Genomic DNA, 15,807 nt, shown 5'->3' with positions numbered 1-15,807 from the left:
AGTACAAAATTGTGCGGGTTGCCGGCTATTCGCAATCTGGTTGAATTCTATAATACTCGCACTGGTAATTCAGTAATGCAAGTAACGCTAAACAGGTCTAGATCTGAGCTGTAACCGATCGTGATACTGTGCCTTTTCGGCGCAAGAAAAAACGAATTCCTTTTATGTAAATAGATCTTCTTTCAATTCGTGAATAGACACTCGTTTCCGCTGGCCTTGGTGTCTTTCTTTCACTGTGTGTGTGTTTGTGTAATATCCAAAACATGCTGTCAGTGTGAAAAGGACGTCGCCACGCACACACATACACGTCCAGTAAAGGAGTAGAGAAAAGAAAAAAAAGAGGGTTAGACTGGATGGGCAAAGTGGTATGTCCGGGGTTGTCGGCAGAGGCTTACGCAATTGCTAGTCGGGACCCGAGATGACGGGCGAGGGACAAGACAGGGTCAACCGAGAGAATCTTGAGGGAGCAGCAACACGAGACGGGCACTTCCCCTCGGATTGTTTCTCTTTTTTTTCCTCATGTGCTCCCCCACAGCCGGTTGACGCGCTCGAGGATCTTGTGGGTTCTTTTTTCTCATCTTGGCTAGTTTGGCTTGTTGTGTGTATATAGGAAGTAGTGTTAAAGGGCTCTTCTTCTTCTCTTGTTGGCTGCTGTTTCTCGACGTGTTTCGAGTGTCTCGTTGTCATGTTACCCGTCAAACGTGCCACGTCACTTACATAACCGCAACCCCTCTAGCACCCCTCTCTCACCCACTTCATCATCTCAGCTCGCTGATTGCTCTCCACTCTGTTAAAAATTTTCCCTTTTTTTTTTGCTTTTTTCTACCACACTCGCAGTCCCAAGTTTGGAAACTTTTCGACTTGACGGCCGACAATGATGCATGTCTTAATCATTACCAAATTTCGGCTTTTGAAGTGGACTAGACTCGGAAGGTGAGCCGCCACGAAATTTGATTTCAAATTTTAGCGCTCTTCTTTTTTTTGTGGGGGGGGGGGGAGGGAGGTAAAGAAAAATACATGTGTATTTCAGCACGCACAAGTTGCGATATTAATCACAAGTTTTTGAATAGAAGATACCCTCTTTCAGCCCTGTCAACTGGCTGCCAGTCAGACGTAAAAAGACGACGGACACGAGCGACGTGTTGGGATTATCAGCCGCTCTGAGTTGAGTGAAGGCAAGTGAATAAGGAAGGAAGAAAAGTTAAGACACGCAATGTTTACAGAAAAAGGCTGTGAAAAGGGGGGGGGGGCGAAAGAAAATCAGTTCTTTCATTTCCTTCCTCGACTTAAAGCCGACGGGCCGGGAACTAGGCGAAAAATGTTATTTCAAGAAAAGAAAAGTCTGCGGGTGTCAAAAAATTTCAATCCCAGTTTTTATTTTTTTAAATTTGACTGCAACAGTTCAGCGGCCGAGATATGAATTCATGGGATTGGAGTAGTAGTAGTGTAATAGGCGAGAGAGAGCCAGACATTATTGTGTGTCAGCGAACGCGTCATGTCCAAAAAAAGGGAAAAAATCTAAAAAAAATATCCACCACGACGACGACGAATAGAAAAACAAATACAACAAAAGATATGCGAACATGGAGGAATAGTAGAGAAGAGTTTTTTTTTTTAGTCTCCTTTATGCGTGTCTCCTCCATGTTTAGTTTTTTTGTTGTTGTTGTTTGTTTTGTGTCCGCTTGCTTTTTGGGTGTAGTGCGTATAGAGTAAGTCTATACCGTTGTTGTCCCGTGCAAGTTGGTGGTGGTGGTGGTGCCCAAAAGGATTCCCGATGCACGACGACCGTTGTCTATTATTCATCTTACTCACTTGTCATAGAGACTATCCAGCATGTGATGTCGGGGCGCAGTTCACATTCCTACAACTCGCCCTTCTGCTATGTTTCGCTCTTGTGTGAGCGCGCCTCCTCCTCTGCTGTCTTCTCGCACCCCGCTCCGCCGCTTGCGCGCGTCACGAAGCGGATGCGCAACAACACACACACACACAGCACCGTTCGGGTCCCCAACACATTTTATACAGGCGCACGCAGTTACACCGATTCGATATCAAACGTATTTCTTTTTTTCTTTTCCTGACGGTATTGGAGAGAGGGACAGACAAACACACAAAACATACCGAAAAGGAGAGACTCGGTTGTCTATTTCTCTCTTTTTTTTTATCATTTTTGTTTCGTTGTTGTTGCTGGATTATATAGGTTGTTGTATTACAATGGTGATGGGGGGGGGGGAGAAAAAAGCCTTTGGCACGGCTGGAAATGTAAGTAATTGGTCTCTAGGAAGGACGGCCTGGAAGAAAAAGGGGGGCCAACCACACAGCGCTGGAGGAGCATCAAGAGAGAGAGAGAGTTGATTTGCGTTGCGGCAGATGTTAGTTTTCTGCTGCCCTTTGCGGTTTTCTCTCCTTGATTTCTTTTTTCTCTCCCCTCCATCTCAAAATGGAATTTTTTTTTTCTTATTTCTTAGAGCTTTTTTGTTATTGGGCCGGAGCGCTACATTATTACAGCTCCCGGTAACATGTTTCACGCTGGGCGACAATCTAGTCCGTTGCGAGCTACAGACAATAGCGCAGACCGCAAATGATTACCGTGCGAAGATATTTTTCCTTTTTCTAGAGCGCGACGATCACTTCTTTTTTTTTTCTCACATTGAAAATCTGTTTTCTTTTCTTTTCTTTCGGCTCTTTTTCAAACTATCGTGTGCGCCCGTATAGAGAGATTAATAAAACATAAAAAACCTAGTAGACGTACAGCTGTTTAAATCATTCAACGTGTCTGATTGAAATGCAAATGCCCGAAATTCCGTTGCGATGACGAAAATTCAGCGAGCGAAAAGGAAACACGGGACAACAAAAGATAGAGGGGGTGGGCAATATGTTTTAAAAAAATGACAGCGGGAAATATACACGACACACAAATATGGGAGTATACACGCTACAAGAAAACCGGGAGACATTGAGACTGGAGAGGAATCAATAAAGAGCTAGCGCTCGCCTCTGTATGGATTCGCGCTATAGCCGATAGGTACTATAGGTGGACTTTTTTTTGGATCACGGGTCTCTCCTGCCCGGGAGGGCCGCGGCAATCGAGATTGATCGCCTACCGATCGTGTATGTATTTATTTCTTTATTTCCCATCCGTTTTGAATGTCATTTTATTATTATTTGTACCCTGACATGTATCGCTTTGATCGTCAGTGACTTTCACAAGGTGAAATCAAACCATTTCTGGCTGTCTGGAAATTCCTGTTTATTTTTATCTCCGATATTGATAAGGAAATGATTGGGGTATGCGGCATTTTTTGTTTTGTTTTGTTTTCGACGAGAAAATATTTGCAACGAATATTGCAAATTGATTCGTTGCTGAAGTTCTCCTTCACTCAATATGGTGAATTATATTTTGTCCAACGTGCCGATTTTGCAAAAATTCTTCTTGTGCTTTTATGATTCGGTGCATCGCCAGATATTTATAGCAATAGTTCTATATACTACATATAGCTAAATTTGACTACTGGTCTTTCTTTTTTTTTTGTGTCTGTCTATCCTTCAGAAGACACCGCCCGTCTGCGAAAAAACGAGCCGGGTTTTACGACTGATCGTAAAAGAATAAAACAACTTCTCCTTCCTACATTTTTGGCTGCCTACCTTTGCAGTTATTTTATTTTACTTTATTTTTTTGGCATTTACCGACGGCTTGGCTGTCAAGCCCATAAAGACTGCAGTATAGTTTTTGATATCTTTTTTTTACCCTATGAATCTATTTTTACTATCCGTGCAAAATTCTTTGAAAAATTTGCTCAAACTCCAGTTACGGTATGAGTAGAAATCAGTGAGCGCTGATGGTGGCCTCCTAACTTAAATTTTAAAAAATCATGGAACGATTAGCATTTTGGGATGCGGATTATTACGATGAATGAATAAGGTTCAGGGCTCGAGTCTAGGCCTATAAAAAGCCCTCGCTCTAACAGGAGGGTCAGGCCGCCATGTTGGAAAAGCCGTCTGACCTATCACAGCGTATCCCTGCACAATCCCATAATGCCTCAAGTGTACACCAGGTCCAAGTTATTTCTAGAAGAAAAATTCGGCGTGCAATGCGAACATTTTTTTTTGACGGAGGGGAATTCATTTTCTTTCAAATTTCCACAAAAATGATTGTACACACACATACACTTTGAGCACGGAGAATAGGAATACGGGGTCGAAAGTATTTTCTTTTTTCGACAAGATCAAAAGAAGATGGTAAATAAAAAGCCAAATTTTCTCGAGAAAAATAAAGTGAAAAGGTCGAATAGATATTCTGTACAAAAGGCGGTGCTAGAAATATAAATGGCGTTCACGGCAGCAGAAGTCAGCGGTTATTATTTATTTATTTCCCCCTTCAAGGGGACACACGGGAAGGATATCTAGCTAAGGGGTTGTCTTTTTCTTTTCGCTCTTGTGTTGATGCGCGCCACATAAGCCCTGGGATTAGCTTAATGTCTTTCTGGATAGAAGAAAAGGAAAAAGAAGAGCAGCCGAATAGGAGAAACATTAGGGAGACTTCTTGTCAAATGCTCTGGGTGCTCTTGCTGCTGCTGCTGCTGCTGGGCTGTGGGCCGTGTTTGTTGTTGTTTGAACCCCCTCGAAGAAGAAAATACAAACGGCGGATCATGGAAAAACGGAAGATATTTTTTAAAAATATAAGGAAGGCAAAAAAGAGTGTATAAGAAGAATAAGAAAACCCTTTTCTTCTTTTGCGAGTTATAGCTAGGGAACTCCGTGTCAAAATGTGTCGAAAAATCTTTTTCTTTCTTTTCTTGCTCTCTAGGAATAATACTCTAATATTTACAGTGCTGTGTACCATACACAAACATATGGCCAAAGAAAGAATAATGAAAAAGGCTGTGTGGTTGTGTGTGTGTGTGTGCAATTGCTGTTACTTGTGCCATTAAGAAAATTTGGCTGGTTGAAAAAAAGAGTACGAGCCCGTTGGAATCCATTTGTCAACCGGCCCATAGATAATCAGTACGTTGTGTGACTGATGAAAATGGGCAAAAGAAGAAACTGTGCACATGTTTTTTCTTCGAGTACACTACTAGTAAGCTACTATTACTACTACTACTACTACTACTACTACACAAGTACCGCTAGAAGTTTTTTTTTCCAACCCAAACATGAGCAAATAGAAAGATTCTGTGGCGTACTGGGTGCGCGCCGTCTTTCAAATCCAAACCCCCTTTTTTTCATCTTTCTTTTTTTTGGCTTTTTGGCACACACACACACGTTCACATTGGGAAAGAGAGATAGGGTGGCCCATCTCCGAGATTGCAGATGGGAGATTGCAGAAGCCCTTTTTATATTAGAAGGCCATTTACTCAGTGTCTGGACGTGATCAGGTAAAAATCCGAAGGGATATGTTGTAGACCGTCTGCGAGGTCCCCCGGTTGTCGGACTATACGCCGCCGCTGCAGGTATTGATAGTTTCATGATGGGTCGACGTGGAGACGGTGTGCTCCTCCTCGTCGATGGCGGCGGCGGCCGACAGGATCATCTGCTGATGCTGATGATGATGCGGCTGCTGCTGCTGCTGGAGGTGCTTGATGTCCATGGGCGACGAATCGGCGCTGCTGCTATAGCCGTTGAGCAGCTCCGAGTTGTTGGCCGAAACGGCGAAATTCGTCTCCGGCTTGTGCTGAGTCGTCGTCTCCTTCTTGGCCTTCATGCGCCGATTCTGGAACCAGATTTTGATCTGTCGCTCAGTCAGGCAAAGGGCGTGGGCGATCTCGACCCGACGCCGCCGCGTCAGGTACCGATTGAAGTGGAACTCTTTCTCCAGTTCCAGCGTCTGGTAGCGCGTGTACGTCTGGCGAGTTCTCTTCGGGTTCGGCACGACATCTAAAAACACACAAGATCACAAAAAAAAAATCAAAAAAAAAATTCTTTGAATGACATGACTGTGATATTGTCTGTTCGGGTTTTTAATTGAAGCTCGAAATCGGAACAGGTTTTAATTGGAATTTTCTTTTTTTTTAAACATTAAAAAAAAAGATACTAGATTAAACACGAATATTTGGAATTGATGCTCGGACGGGGTGAGAGGGTTGGCGAGGAATAATAATAGTAATATTAATAAGGAATATCGTCCGCTCGCGCTGTGAGAGGAAAAGATCTGTAGCGGAGATATGAGATTCCGAACCGGAGATTCCTGCGCGCCAGCAAATGAGCGCGCCAAGAAAAAAAAGGCCGAGAGATCCTCCGAGAAACGAATAACAAATCGCGTGGCTCTCTCTACGTGCGGGCTTGCCCCGATGAACCTAGCGCACTAGACTCAGTATCCTCCCCCCCTTTCAAGTATTATAATAATAATAAGACGTAGAAATACATTTTTGTTTTTTCCCCCTTTTTTCTGCCACCTACAGAGCGTTGGGTCCGCTTCATCTGCTCGTTCTTGGACGTGCATAACACACGCAGCTCTTTGACTCCAGTGTACTACTCCACGTGACTCGCATTCCCCTATATGTTGTCGATCCCCTATTCCTCCTCGCTCTTTATTTGGACTCCCGGCCCGAAGCGGAATGAGATAAAAACTAAATAAGGTTTTTTGTTTTTTTCTATCGTGTTTTGTTTTGTTTTTTGTTAGGGACTTATTCGATTTTTTGTCTTATCTGTTTAACAAACAAACAAACTTTGAAAGCGACCGTTGCTATGGCGACCGTTTGGAAAACATTGGAGGTTACATACCTGCGTAGGCTTGCATCCAGCTTCCGGGAAAGTAACTGGAGGCGTTTGGGTTTTTGATGCAGTAAGATCCTCCGTGAGTTTGCATCATGGGATGGTGATTCTGTGGCTGTTGTTGGATGCTGCTGTTGTTGTTGTTCTGGAATCCCCGGAGGTCTGTGTAAGGATTGACGTTGTTGTTGATGCAACTGGGCGTTGACGATTCCAAAAGCGGATTCAGTGCGGATGGGCCGACGATCGACCCGTTGGTCGAGGCCAGTTGCTGGGCATTCTGCTGGTGAAGAGTTTGCGCTTGGCGCTGGTGAGGATTGAAGGAGCCGAGTTGATTTTGAGTGAATCCGTACAGTCCCGCTCCGGCCGTTGTGTGATCGTGAAGAGAAGCCGGCGAAGCGGATGACAGGGAAGGCGATGCCGAAGCCGACAGAGATGAGGAAGAAGACGAAGCCGGCGAGGTACAGCCGGAAGCTTCAAGGCTCTGATGTTTGGCCACCGGAGCCAAAGTTGTGCTGCACTGGAAACTGACTGGAGCCGCTGGCTGATAACTGCCGTGAGAAGTTCCCGTGTACCTGAACGAAGGCGGCGAAGGTGTGGCCGTCGCGATGGGGTTGGCGGAAGAAGGCGCCACGACCACCGGTTGATGGTGGTGGTGGTGGTGTTGGTACTGGCCGTGGTGGCCGTAATACTGCGACGATTCACTGTAACCGTATTTGTAGAATTGGTGATGATCTTGATTGGTCAGATGATGGTGGTGGTGGTGGTGCGGCATGGCTGTGGCCGTCGTCGCACCCCATCCGCCCGCTGCCGCCGCAGCCGCCGCAACGTTACCAAAATACGAAGAACTCATTTTTCAATTCGAAACAAACTAAAAGTTCACGACCAAAAATTCAACGCACTTTTAACCAAACGTCGACGACAAAAAAAAAAGAGTTGAAGTTGGAAAAATGGATGAGGGAGCTAAACGAGTTGTTTCATCCAGTCCGGCACTTGGATTCGCAATGAGGTGCAGTCCGTCAAGACTTTGGCGGATATGTGGAATTGTCGGCGATGGATGTCCATCCCTCTACCCTTATAGAGAGGCCTAGTAGTATAGACACACCATCCCTTTCTTCTGTCAACCCCCTTCCCAAATCACATATGAGGATGTTTTTCTGCACGGGCCCTCTCTCACTCCAGCAGCCAGCGGACCAATCACAGGCCGTCAAAAACAACCCCCCCCCCCCCCCCCCTGTGCGTGTGCCACGGCTGCTGCTGGATAGACTGTATGTGTGTGTGTGTATGCGAATTCACAATTGAAAATGTATACGCGGAGTAGAACAGATGGATAGAGGGGAAGGGGAGGGTTGAGCATGTGGAAATGGGGGGGCTCCCGTCACCCTATTGGATATCCCCCTCCCCTGCTTAACTCTTCAGGCTGCTTCATCGCACTACAATGGAGAGAGCGGACCTGGTCTCTTTGCTCTCATATTTTATTCGACCTATTCACAGTCGATTCAGTAATAGAATTTCCATTATGAATGAAGGAAGAAGAAGAGCAGAACGGAATATAGCGTTACCTCCCCTTTTTGGCTCTTTGATCGTGTGTCTCTCCCCTCCACCCGTTTGGCTTTTATCCATTGATTCCGTGGATCCGCCATCTTTTTCATTGGAAAGTTTTATTTTTTTTTTTCGGTGAGAGACTTTTGCCACACACACAAAAAAGCACGATCCATTAATCCTGGCTCTCTTTGGTACACAGGAGAAATAGTTTGGACCGTGTTTTTGTACACAGAATGTTTGTACTGTTACAAGCGGTTAATCGATTGACATTCTCAAGCCGCCTGCGACAACAACATGTGATCCGCTTTTTTCTCTTTTACCTTTTTCCCGGAGCGGTTCATTAGGAGCCTTCGCAAGCTTCTTTTTCATTCTTGTTACATTTTTTATAATAATGTCCGTATTGAGGAAGCCAGGAATGATGATTAGATTTGACGTTGTTCCTAGACCAGTCTGGACATTGATTCTTTTCAACAGTGTGGCCCATTATAATCATCTTACTTTTTTCCTAGAATATGATTTCCTTCTTTTTCTCTCTGGCGTCATTTTCTATCAAATGTACATAAGCAACAGGTCCCGCAGAAGACGGGACGCGCTATGCATTTCTAATGCTTCATTATCTCACATGTTTCAATTAAACCGGGAGAAAGAAAATGGAATGAAAAAAAAAAGAGACGGGACTCAGCGCAAGGTTATCGGGCTACTCTCGAGGAATGACGTTTGTTTGTTTTTTTTTTTTTCTTTCTTTCTTCTTACAATTTATTCATCTTTTCATTTTTGTGATAGTCCACTTTGATTAGCTCCCTCCCGCGTCTGACTTGAAAAAAAAAACAAAAAACTTAAAATTTGGTTGAGTTGCCTTCAGTTTTCGTGTGTCCTCATTTCTATCATCTCACTCTGGTTCCAGTTTACCCATATTTAATAATTTTGTTTCGAAAATGGACCGCGTCAATGTGTGACTGTCCGACAGGGCTGTATATATATAGCCTACTACCGTTAGGTTGTATATGAAAGCTACCGTAGAAGTTTAGTGGTGGTGGTTGTGGGAGAACCGGTAGCCCGAACATATGAGTAGCATAGTCATATTATCCTTATTTTTATCCACCATAAAAAAATATCCGGTTGTAACTTTTTATAGACACATCACACACACACACATGAGCCTCTCCGGCTCGAGCTTGAATGAGCTCCTTATGTTTCCACGCTGCTCCTGATGTGGTGAGACAAATATCTACCAAAGGGGGGTTTTTAGCTTGGAGGGTTAAAATGACAATAATAGGGTTTGAAGCAATTGAGAGAAATGCAAAAGTTATATTGCTACAGACCCTGGATTTTTTTTTTCTTCTTGCCAACTTTTTTGAGCTGTAAGAGAGTCCAGGAGAGTCCAGTTCAGAGGGTTGTCTTATCCATTTATTTATTGTTTTGTGTACTGTCTTGTGTTGTTAAATGCCCGGAATGAAGGATGAACACGAAGCTGCTTGACATGTCACTATAGGAAAAGAAAAAATTGAAATTATTTTGAAAGAAAAAAAAAGGTGAAGGGGGTCAGCAGCGGGAGCAGAAGCTGCTGCAACAGAGAAAAAGAGTGGCCAGCCCCCGTGTGTGAGTCTTCCCTGTGGGACTGGTGTACTACTTGTTTGTTGTGTGCGTTGTCTTGTCTTGTATAGAGAATAATAACGCCAGCAGAGGCCAAACGATCCTGGGGTACAGTCCTGGGTTACTGTATAGTAAGTGTCCATGTCTAGTTTTATTGCCCATTAGTTGTCGCCCTCGGAGCACAACAGCCGACATGACTAGCAGTACTCAACTCTCGGTAAGGTTTTTCCCCCCACCCCAAGACAGAGGCAGCAGCAGGCCCCCCATCGAACGTTCCACGTATGTGTGTCAAACTGCCATTTTCGCCAATATCGGAATCTGGACGAGCCAATCCGTCCGTCCTTTTTTTTCTTTTACTCTTTTTTTTTTGGTTTATTTTTATTTATTATTTCCTTTTGGCTTTATGTTACCCCGTACAACATTCCCCATCTCCTTTTTTTGTGTGCGTGTGGGTCTCCCGTGTCTCGTCTATGCCAAATGGGGTCGTTTGGAGAAGAAAATCGTTCCATGAACCACACACAAGCAACTGCTTCGGATGCACATTGAATGGACCAACGAACCAAACAACTTTATCTGACAGGGCATTCAGACGCTCCAGCTCCACGCACATGTATGAGCTCAGGAAGGAAGGCTGGCAGCCTCAATTCTGACAATAACAAGTCTATATTATACGACCAACTGCAGTTAGGATTTAACCCTCTTATACTTGGGAAATAACGTCAAGTTAAAGAGCTGTAATGGCCGGACTTATTATGAGAGAAACCCAACAGCTCACTACCGGTAATAAAACTTGACACTCGGATGATGAAGTTAAAAAGAGTTGGAAAGGAAATTGAGGATTAAATTTTTTTTTTTAATTTTGTATTATATTTTTACGTTATTCTTATTCGCTGAGATCAAATTAAAATTTTCTTGAAAGATTTATTTTATTTGCAAAAAAAGTTATCGAGGGTAGAAACTGCTTAGCCCTTTTGAAAATGATAGAACGTCGTCTGCTATTCATTTATTTCAAGTCTGTGCTTCCTTCGTTCAAACGTGGTCTCGAACGTTTCGTCATTCCTTTTTTGGTGCAAAATTTCCGATTCGTCACTGCAAACATTTGTGGCTATTGACTTTCAACGGATAATCAACTGACTTTGTGACGAATGAAAAATTTAAAAGACAGTGGTGTTATTGTCTCTTCTCGAAATCGCCATTATCTCTCGCGACCACGTGTTTCGTGCGAAAAGCAAGGAACTTTTATGGTGAAAAACCTTTTCTGAATAAAGTGTCAGCCCACGACATCGCCACTCCGAGCTCTTTGATTCATTTGCATCCAACAAATGTAAGCTTTCTTTATTTATTCTCTCTTTTTTCCCCCATGTTTTCAAGTCTTGAAGAAGCTGTAATGGCGATGTTCCAGCTGATTTCAATTTTCGTATTTTGCTATTCGTTCCCCATTTTCAACGATGGCTTTACTCAGCACAGGCATATTGATCGAAAAATTTGTTGTTTCATACTGTGTAGCATTTCTGCGAATTCAGGATGTCAGCGATACGTGCAGAGTTAAAATTCTTTCCAATGCAGCTGTGAGTAGAAGTGCAAGAAAAGTTAGGTCTTTCACAGGTAATAAAAACCTGGTCGTGAACTCGTGAAGAAGATGAAGCTACCGTATGCAATACATGCAAATTAGCAAAGAGTTGAAAGAGAGAGACGGGTGCAGTAGTGTAAGATGGTTTTTTTGATTTCTCTATTTTAGTCCGTTCCTTGTTGAGCTCTTCCAAGAAATTTTGTGAGCAATAAATAAATCAAATTAAGAGCCATTTGTTATTCGGACGGGTTGAATACGTGCTCCGTATAAAAACCGCACAGCTTTTTATTGTGGCTCACAAGACTTGTCACCGTGGGCTCTCTCTCACACACACACACACCCAAAAACTGCTTCAGCAAACGACAACGAGCGCATTACATCAAATTTACAGGGTCTTTCACGACTCGGAGACAGGCTCATTTTTTCCCTTCTAACCTTTACCCAAAAAGTAAAACATTTTTTTTTTCAAGTTCCCGTTTTATTCTCTGTCGAAAAACTACCGCACATTCTTTCTGCTCTGGAGGTGTGGGTTGCACACACGTGTTGGAGAGAGAGATCTTCTCTAAACAAGGTGCGAATAAGTTATATAATTGCTTCACTCCCTTTTTCGATCGGCGAATATTTACACAACGGCCAACAAATACGAAAGTCTTCGTTTTTATTCGCTGGTGTGGTTTTTTTTTCAATTATTGGAAAAGTATTGTTTTTTTATTAGACTAAAAGGGCGTCCACACAATAAACAACAGGCCCGTTATACTTTGGCAAATAACTTTCCTTTCAAATTGATTGATTTGGTGTTTGGGAGACGAACTTTTTCGCGGAGTTTTCCTATTCGCTCATTTATTATTTCAGTCGGAATTTCAGGTTTTATTTATTAATAGCAACTCCCACTGAAATGTTTCTTTCATCAAAAATGATTTTTATTTTCGAACGATTTGACATGATATTTTAACACCTTGAAAGCTGGCCGCTTGTGCTTTCCAAAGGAAGCCGCGCTCTATAAAAATGCGCAGCCACTCTTGTTTCGATGACCCTCATCCTTGTTCATCATTCTTTTCCCCCCAACAACACGGAAAATAAAAATAATGGACAAAAGAGTTTTTGGCTGCTCTATACTGTTGAGATCGATGCTAATCCAGGAATATAAAACCCGTGTACCCCTTTTCGGTACGCAGTACAGCTTTGCATGTACGGTACTGTTCCATTTGATTTCTTGACAATCTCCTTTTTCTTTTTTTTTTTACTAGCTAGCGCTAGTCGAAAAAGAGCGAGAATAATAATAAAGAATCTTCTTTGCCCTTGTTCTGAATTTTTCGTGGACCGGTTGTCGGCTACAGCTTCTGAATCAACGGTAGCAATTGGAAGATCTTGTGACCGGCCCTGTCGTAAAAGGGGGGACAAGAATAATAAAAATTCAGAAACCTGTAGATTAGAAATCAAAACGCCCGCTATTCGCATATCCAGCCGAATAGCGGACGGTATGTCTATATCCGCGGCGGCATCGCGGATAGATTTGAAGCCAGCTACCATCGAGTAAAAGCCTACCCAGGCCTACCTGGGCCGACGAAAACGGTACCGTAGGCAGCACTGACGACTTATTGGCAATTTCCAGAATAGTTAGTGAGTTAAATAGATAAATGAATTTCTTTTTTATTTCTGGTTTCGTTTTGACAGTTCTAGTACGGCGGCTTGAACTGTCAACCCGTTTTTCCTAAATGAATTCAATATTTTTTTTTACGAGGAAAAAGAGGATAAAATGGAGACTTGATAATGTTAAAAGACGAGTAGAAGTGGAACAAACTCCCGAACCAGGTTCTCCTTTTTACTGTAACTCGGTGGATATCAATCGATATTCTCTCGGCTTGTGTTTTTGATGATGAAACTTGGTCGTACAAGTTTTTGAAGGCAACTGAAATCAAACAAAAGAGGGAATCAAAAATCAAATAAAAACTTGAGCGATTGTAGTGCAACCAAACTTGGACTCAATTACCATATTTACGAAATTATTTCTTTTATCAGCTTCCCTCTTTTTCTTTGTTTCTCGTCGTTTGCTTATGGAAATGTATGGGAGAAGTAGAGACGAGCCAAAAAAGCTTTGTTTCCATAATTGATTTCATTTTGGTTGTTTGATCCTTTTTGATGTTGTTGATGGACCAGTAACTTTGATGATGGAAATGAAGTTTTTGGACAGACATGTAACTGCAATCAGGAGCAAGAAAAGCAATTTTGTGGTGGGTTCTTCAAATCTCTTATATAAGATAGGGCCTTGCCAACCAATGTGAGTGCAAGGATAGGCAAAAAAAAGCCAATTGATTTGAAAATAAAAATACGAGGGACACGACGAAGACGGTCAGTTTTTTTCTTTTTTTTTTCGTATTTACACGGGAACATTCACAATCCCTTGAAGAAGAAAAAAGAAAACCTACACAAGGATAAATAAATAAAAAGAAAAATTCAGAATGTAAAAAATATAAAATCCCCCCCTTCAAAAAATAACTCGAAACTACTCGGAAAAGAAGAAGAAATTTTTTAAAAGGAGAATTGAGAAGAGTTGGTTTAGGTTCACAGCAGCGAGAAAAGAGAGACAGGGAGAGAAATGAAAAAGGAATCAGCGTAGCCTGGGCTCGTTCGTCATTAATTTTGCCCATCCAGGTTCTTTTCAGTGCCAGTGACGGCGCACTAGGGACGCGCATCCATCACAGTCCGGCGTTTTTCGTTCGCCTGTCGTTGCGCAGCTGTAGGATATACAAGGCAGCCAGCCAGCCAGCCAACACACACACAGAAAATGGAAAAGAGAAGAAGAAGAAGAGGGAAAAGAATATGGGAGGAGTGTGGGTTGTTGTATAACGAAATATAAGAAAAAGAAAAAAAAAAGATAGAAAGAAGAGAGAGAGAGAGAGAGAGAGACCGGCTTGGCGATGTGTGTTGGGTTCTCCCAACAACGCAACACGACACACGGTCCCCATCATCCAATCGGTGGCCGAGAGACTCTTGTCTGTCTCCCTCCTAAAACAAAAACAACAGAATAATAATGAAAAAGAAGGAGAAGGAAAAAAAAATATCGGCCCATCTAATATTGAGAGAAATTGTTTGAATATATCAAAAAGAACGTTGTTGTCTTATCGCCTCGACTGAAGTAGTAGGACTTAAAACAGCCTGCTGCTGTTGATTGGGACAACAACAAACCAGCTGGAAAGAAGAGAATAATTATTTTTTACTCGGTGGTTGGGTTATCCGATCCTGGAATGATATCAGCCTATCAAATTTTGCTCAAGGGGGGCTCCCCAATTATTACGTCAAAAGCATTTTCCGTTTTCTTTTGGTCTATAGACTTGTTGACTTTTTCTTTTGATTTAACGGGCCCTAACGGCACATCATTCTTTTCCTGTATTGTTTTCCCCCTTTTGAAATTGTGATGACTCTGTCAGTGTGTGTTTACTGCCGAGGAAAGGAAAAAAAAAGGATTTCTCCTCTTTGTCGTTGATGATGATCGTCGTTGCTTCCCCATTTTCTTCTTGGCTGCCAAAAGGTGCCATAAAGTCATTGTTTATTTTCTGCCCTTGCGCACTAATTGGTCTGGTGCTTGGTGCCTGCCGACTCTGCTCGCTTCAAAATGGGACCCATCGATGGGTTATTATTCGCCTTTTTTTTCTTCTTCTTCTGCAGCCGAGGGTCACCTTCATCAGGCTCGAGCCATCTTAATTTGATTTTGTGTTGTTTTGTTTTCTGGCACAGCGCCACTTGACTGTTCTACAGCTCTCGATGGCGACTGACGGAATCACGGCAGATATCTGGTAATGGTATCAAAACCGCCGTACTAGATAAATGTGATTGAGTTTTTTCATTATTTATGCGGTGTAGGGAAGGTTTACTCGAGTATTTCGCCGCTACTAACTCTCTCTCTCTCACTGTATATATAACTGTGTGTGAGAAATGGAAAAGAAGGCCCTGCCTTCTAGCTTTCGATTGGATGGCCGAGACCCTCCTTATCCTCCGCCTTCTCCCGCCAGCATGGCACATAGATAATAAAAAGAGAGTATAGCAGGAGAAAGGAAAAGGCAGAGCCCCCTTCGGTCGGCTAGTGCAGCACATTCACACACACACACACACACACACCGACCGGGAGACGTTGACAAATCGAAGCTTCGAAGCTCCTTGATCGATTTCCGGCTCCGTCTCCCAATGTAACAGAAAACTCTCTTCTTCTTCTTCTTCTTCTTCTACTTCTCCTAGCGCGCTCCTCCTTTTTCTCTTATTCCTCTTCTTATAGAAGATGTTGTATACATACACCAAGTTATAACGTGGCCAAAAGGAAATTGGAAAACAGTTTTTTTTTTCTCTCTCTCTTCAAGGGGAGCAAAAGAATGAGCTTAAAGAAAGGCTTTTTTTCCAAT

General features: G+C 42.8%; 1 protein-coding gene and 1 long non-coding RNA gene across 3 annotated transcripts in view; one reads left to right on the top strand and one right to left on the bottom strand.

The window, feature by feature from the left end:
- Positions 1-15,807, top strand: part of LOC124199985 — a 225,479-nt gene that overhangs the window by 122,695 nt on the left and 86,977 nt on the right. Inside the window, exon 1 of one of the 2 annotated variants that reach the window (XR_006877115.1) lies at positions 10,833-11,167. The exons of the other annotated variant lie outside the window; for it this stretch is intronic. This is a non-coding gene — a long non-coding RNA (uncharacterized LOC124199985). Of the gene's footprint in view, positions 1-10,832; positions 11,168-15,807 lie in introns of those variants that run through there. 2 annotated transcript variants of the gene reach the window in all.
- LOC124199974 (homeobox protein Hox-B4-like) lies at positions 5,223-7,859 on the bottom strand. The gene is made up of 2 exons (XM_046596051.1): positions 6,718-7,859; positions 5,223-5,871 (listed from the first exon to the last, which is right to left on the bottom strand). The coding sequence occupies exons 1-2, from the start codon at positions 7,556-7,558 to the stop codon at positions 5,429-5,431; spliced, it is 1,284 nt and encodes a 427-aa protein (XP_046452007.1). The 5' UTR covers positions 7,559-7,859; the 3' UTR covers positions 5,223-5,428.

The sequence above is a fragment of the Daphnia pulex genome, chromosome 8, assembly GCF_021134715.1.
Source record: "Daphnia pulex isolate KAP4 chromosome 8, ASM2113471v1".
NCBI lineage: Eukaryota > Metazoa > Arthropoda > Branchiopoda > Diplostraca > Daphniidae > Daphnia > Daphnia pulex.
This window is presented reverse-complemented; position numbering and strand designations above follow the sequence as displayed.